Source organism: Hydra vulgaris, chromosome 02 (assembly GCF_038396675.1).
Source record: "Hydra vulgaris chromosome 02, alternate assembly HydraT2T_AEP".
NCBI lineage: Eukaryota > Metazoa > Cnidaria > Hydrozoa > Anthoathecata > Hydridae > Hydra > Hydra vulgaris.
In genome coordinates, this window is record NC_088921.1 from 56,630,129 (window position 1) to 56,634,802 (window position 4,674).

The 4,674-nt window shown below is 29.4% G+C and overlaps 1 protein-coding gene across 1 annotated transcript; it reads right to left on the minus strand.

Annotated features, from left to right (window-relative positions):
- Positions 1 to 1,279: 1,279 nt before the first annotated feature.
- LOC136076167 (general transcription factor II-I repeat domain-containing protein 2-like) lies at positions 1,280 to 3,106 on the minus strand. The gene is made up of 3 exons (XM_065789641.1): positions 2,908 to 3,106; positions 2,505 to 2,824; positions 1,280 to 2,248 (listed from the first exon to the last, which is right to left on the minus strand). Exons 1-3 carry the CDS (start codon positions 3,104 to 3,106, stop codon positions 1,280 to 1,282), a joined length of 1,488 nt encoding a protein of 495 aa, XP_065645713.1.
- Between the last annotated feature and the right edge of the window lie 1,568 nt (positions 3,107 to 4,674).

Consider the following 4,674-nt stretch of genomic DNA (forward strand, 5'->3'; position numbering starts at 1 on the left):
TAGATAAGTATAGACATGGTAAGTTTGGTAAAGACCCGTATTCTATAGGTCCGACAAGCTAGGATATATATAAGGAAAAAGTATAGAAAAGGTCAGTGTGGAATAGACCCGTATTTTTCTGGTCAGACTAGCTAGTACTTAATTAATTTTACATACCATTCATCTGTTAAACTTGTATGCGCATCATATGCATATTATGCGTATAACTATGTGCATAACTTTTGAATAGTATGAGCATACATTAGCCGATATCAGCATAAGTTCGGAACCCAAGCTATATTGCATCAATGACATCATTCGCATTTTTTTGTCCCAATTTTTTTGTTACAGAGAAAAATGAAAGAAAAATAAGAAGCCCGTCGAGAACGTTTGTACAGCTTCTATTAGAAAAATCAATCTAAAGGGAAAAAGTTTACAGCTGACCACTTTCTTGCTGAAAAAATTCCTATTCTATTCCATTCCAACAACTCTTCGATAAATAGAAATAATGTTTATTATTCAAGTGATGTTTCTTATATAAAGTGTCAAAAACCTCACTGAAAATATGAAAAGAAATTACTCTTTTGGATTTGCTTTTCCGATAAAGGAATTTTTCGCCAATATTCAGAGAAAGTGGCTTTGCAATCAACCAAGAAGTCTACAAAAATGATTGTATTAAAAACAAACTAATTCCATTTATCAAAAAGTATCATTCTACTGGCGAATACAAATTATGGGCTGATCTGGCATTGTCTCATTACGCAAAATCTGTACAAAACTACATGAATGAGAAAAAGATCATTTTTGTCAAAAGAGAAGATAACCCTGCAAATGTGCCTTAATGTCATCCAATTGAGGATTTTTGAAGTATTTTCAAAGAAAAAGTGCATGAGAATAATTGGAAAGCTTATAATCTCGAGAAGTTGAACAGAATAAAGTATTGCTTTTTTTAAAATGGAAAAATCTCTTGTTGAGCGCCTTTGTGAGTCAACACGGCGCCGATTAGACTATGTAAGACGCAATGGTTTGATTGAAAAAAATTGTTATGCAAATAAATTGCCCACCTAAAGTATTATTTTTTTCTTTTTTAAATTAAGATTTTATCTCATAAAGCAAGGGAGTTATGCCCCTTCAAAGTTATTACCGGTTTTTTAGTTATAACCTGTTATTTAATGGTAGAGAAGTAACTTGACCTATATCATGGGTCGGGAACCTTTTTTAACCGAAGAACCATAACGACTAAAAAAAATTCAAAATAGTAATGAAAAGCCACAAAAATACAAAATTAAAAATTTTTTTTTCATTTACTTGAAATCATAAAATGAAATTCACATATTATATTAAAAAGATAGAAAAGGCTATAGTTAATAACAACTATTATTGGTGAAATGAAGTTTAATGTGATTTCTGGATTTGAACTTTTTTTCGTTGAACGCAACTGTAGTAGAGCCTGCGTACTTTCATCTGTTAACCTACTTCGGTATTTATTTTTAATAAAATTCATCGATGAAAAAAATTGTTCACAATTATACATTGAACTAAAAATTGTTAATAGACAATAAGCAAGTTTTTTGGAATTTATATAAGTATTTGGCAGTGAAGTCCAGCATTGGAATATGATACCCTGTGGCGTATCTTTCATGTTTTCTTCAGAGATAGCGATATGTGCAAGCATTGCTTCAAATTTATTAGCCCAGATACTTTTATTCCAAACCGTAGTTGTTATCTCAGAAAATTGTTTAAGATCAACCTTTTCTGCTTCTGAAATTATTTTCATCCTGAAGTTTCGTAAACTTGGTAATATATATATAAATTGGTCTCCTGAAATATTGTCTAAAAATAACTGTAATTTTTGTTCAAAAGTAATCAGTTCTTGCAGTAGTTGGGCAGATATATTTCCTTTTCCTTGCATCTTCAGATTAAGTTTATTAAAATGTTCTGTCATATCAAGCAAAAAATGAAAATTCTGCAGCCATTCTGAAATCTTTAACAGTTTGCAATGTTCTCCATTATAATTTTTAGCAGCTAAAAATTTAGTTATTTCACTTAAGCATTCAAAAAATTGTTTTAAAGTTTTTCTTCTTGACAACCAATGTACAGCTGTGAATGTAACTAGTTCTTTATGTATAAAATCCATTTCTTCTAACAATACTGTAAAGATTCTGTGATTTAACGATTTTGCTCGGATGAAATTTACTATGGGCACAATGACTTCCATTACATTTTTCAGCTGTGGTATTGCTCCTAAAGATTTTGCAACCAAAGCTTCCTAATGTAAGATACAATGAAATGAAATAATTTCATGAGAAATATGACTGGAAAATAGATTGATAAAGCCTTTGTTTTTTGCAATTATAGCAGGTGCTCCATCAATTGCAACGGATACTATACGCTCAATGTTTATATTTTTTGTTTCCAAACATTTCAAAATTGATTCTGCGATATCTTTCCCTCTCGTTTGTTCCTTCATAGGCAACAATTCAAGAAGTTCCTCTTGTACACCGGAGGCTGTTAAGTATTTTGACCATTACGCACCATTGAGAAATATTAGTGACATCTACAGATTCATCAATAGCCAGAGACAAAAAATCAGCCCTTTTTATATCTTCATTTTTCATGTTTGAAACCTCTTCTGCAATATTCAAAATTCGTTCCTTCACGGTTCTAGCCGAGAGTGGTATATCTTTAATCTTTGATAGTATTAAATCTTTGTTTTTAAAATCATTATATAGAATTCCAGAAACAGTATACATGCAATCCTTCAAAAACTCACCATCTGTAAATGGTTTACCAGCTTTTGCAATTTGCAATGATAATGCAAAGCTTACTTCAGTTGTGGTCGATCCTGAATGAATATAATTTGAAAAGCAATTTTATTGAATTAATTATTTTCTTTCCAAATCATTAATAGCTTTTTTCTGCATTCACCTTCGGGATATTTTTGGGCAAATTCTTTATGTTTTCCTTCAAAATGTCGTTCAATATTGCTTGATTCATTATTCTGAAGTTTCACAGAATATATTAAACATAGAGGATTACCATCACTTTCTATAACTGCATATTTTTCAGTCCATAGTTTATTAAATCTTCTATTTTCATCCGCAACTTTTCTTTTTTTGGTGTTCATTGTGATCTACCAGTTTTAATGCGTTAAAAAAAATTAAAAAATATAATTGAATACTAAAGCTAAAACAAATAATAATTACCTTACCAGTCCTAATATATCAAAAAAGCTAAAATTAAATTACAATTACAAAATATATTTGAATAATTGAAAGTCAAAATAAGTAATAACTAAAATAAGTTTGTTATATATAATATAAACTCGAATAATTGTTCGAATATATTTTTGCTTTTGTACTTTGCATTCGATGCTCCATCGCATCAATGTTATGTTTCTTTTTCATTTTTAAAAAAATTGGCAAATAGGCATATAGTACATAAAAATATGTGCAAAAAAAATTCAAAAATGATTAGTTTTTTCCTTCATTTTTAAAAAATTGAAAAAAATAGACACATAAAAGAATAGTACATAAAATATATGAAAACTAGAAAACATAGAGACAAAAAATAGTGCATAAATAAATGGGGGGGGGGGGGGATAAGTAATTTTCTTATCATTTTTGTAAAAATTTTCATGAATAAATCTTTCTTTATATTTAATAAAACGAGCAAGATTCTACTGTTGACGATAAAAAGGCTTTAGTTCGGATTTATTGTTTAAATGACAATGAATAAATGAGAAATTTAAATGAATTAGACTTCGTTTGTTTAATGCACCTGTAGATTTTTACAACATTTTAATACTTTAGCAACTTTGTAACACAAAAATTAAAAGTTTTGTACTTTTTTTAAGAAAGTGCAATTCATTATAATGGAGCTGGTCCAAGTAGTGGATGCCTTTAGAAAAACATCAAGATTAATAAAGTCAGTTTGCAGAGTGAGATAAATAATAGTAAATATTATACTTCAACTAGACGTATAAAAGTGACGTATAAAAGTGACGTATAAAAGTGATACGATGTATTAGTATTGTTTTATCAGGTTGTGGTTATGGGCAAACATTATTCCTCTGTTCAAAAAAAGAAATTAAATATAAATAACAAATTAAAGGCCTCTATCGCTCACATCGATAGAATTCAAAGTAATTGAAAACATAAAAAGAGAGAAAATAATGAATCACTTGACTTTGAATCACAGTTTACTCTCTAACTCTCAGTCACTGTCAAAAACAGTCGAACGTTGCAGCAAGACTTCAGTAAGCAAGTTAAATGGAGCGAAAAATGGTCTTATCAACTTGAATATAGAAAAATGTAAAACTATGCTTATTGGCAAAACAAACTTGAACAGTAATTACGTACGCTTATTACACTCAATATGATTCAGCAAAATGTTCCGATTATGAAAGTACCCACACTAGAGACAAATCTTTAGATGTTATGATATCAAATAACGTCAAATGGGAAAATAAATCAACACAATTGTAGCAAAAACTTATAAAAAGCTACGTCAGATAGAGAATTTTTTTCGTCAATAGGATGAAAGTTTAACAACCTTACTATACATGTCATTGTTTTGTCCACGTTTGGAAATCAAAGCGTCTAAGTGGAATTCTTATTAAAAGTAGTTTTTAATTTGAAAACAAGCAAAGAAGTCCAGACAAATAAATACTTGTTTTTGAAGACAGACTGTAAA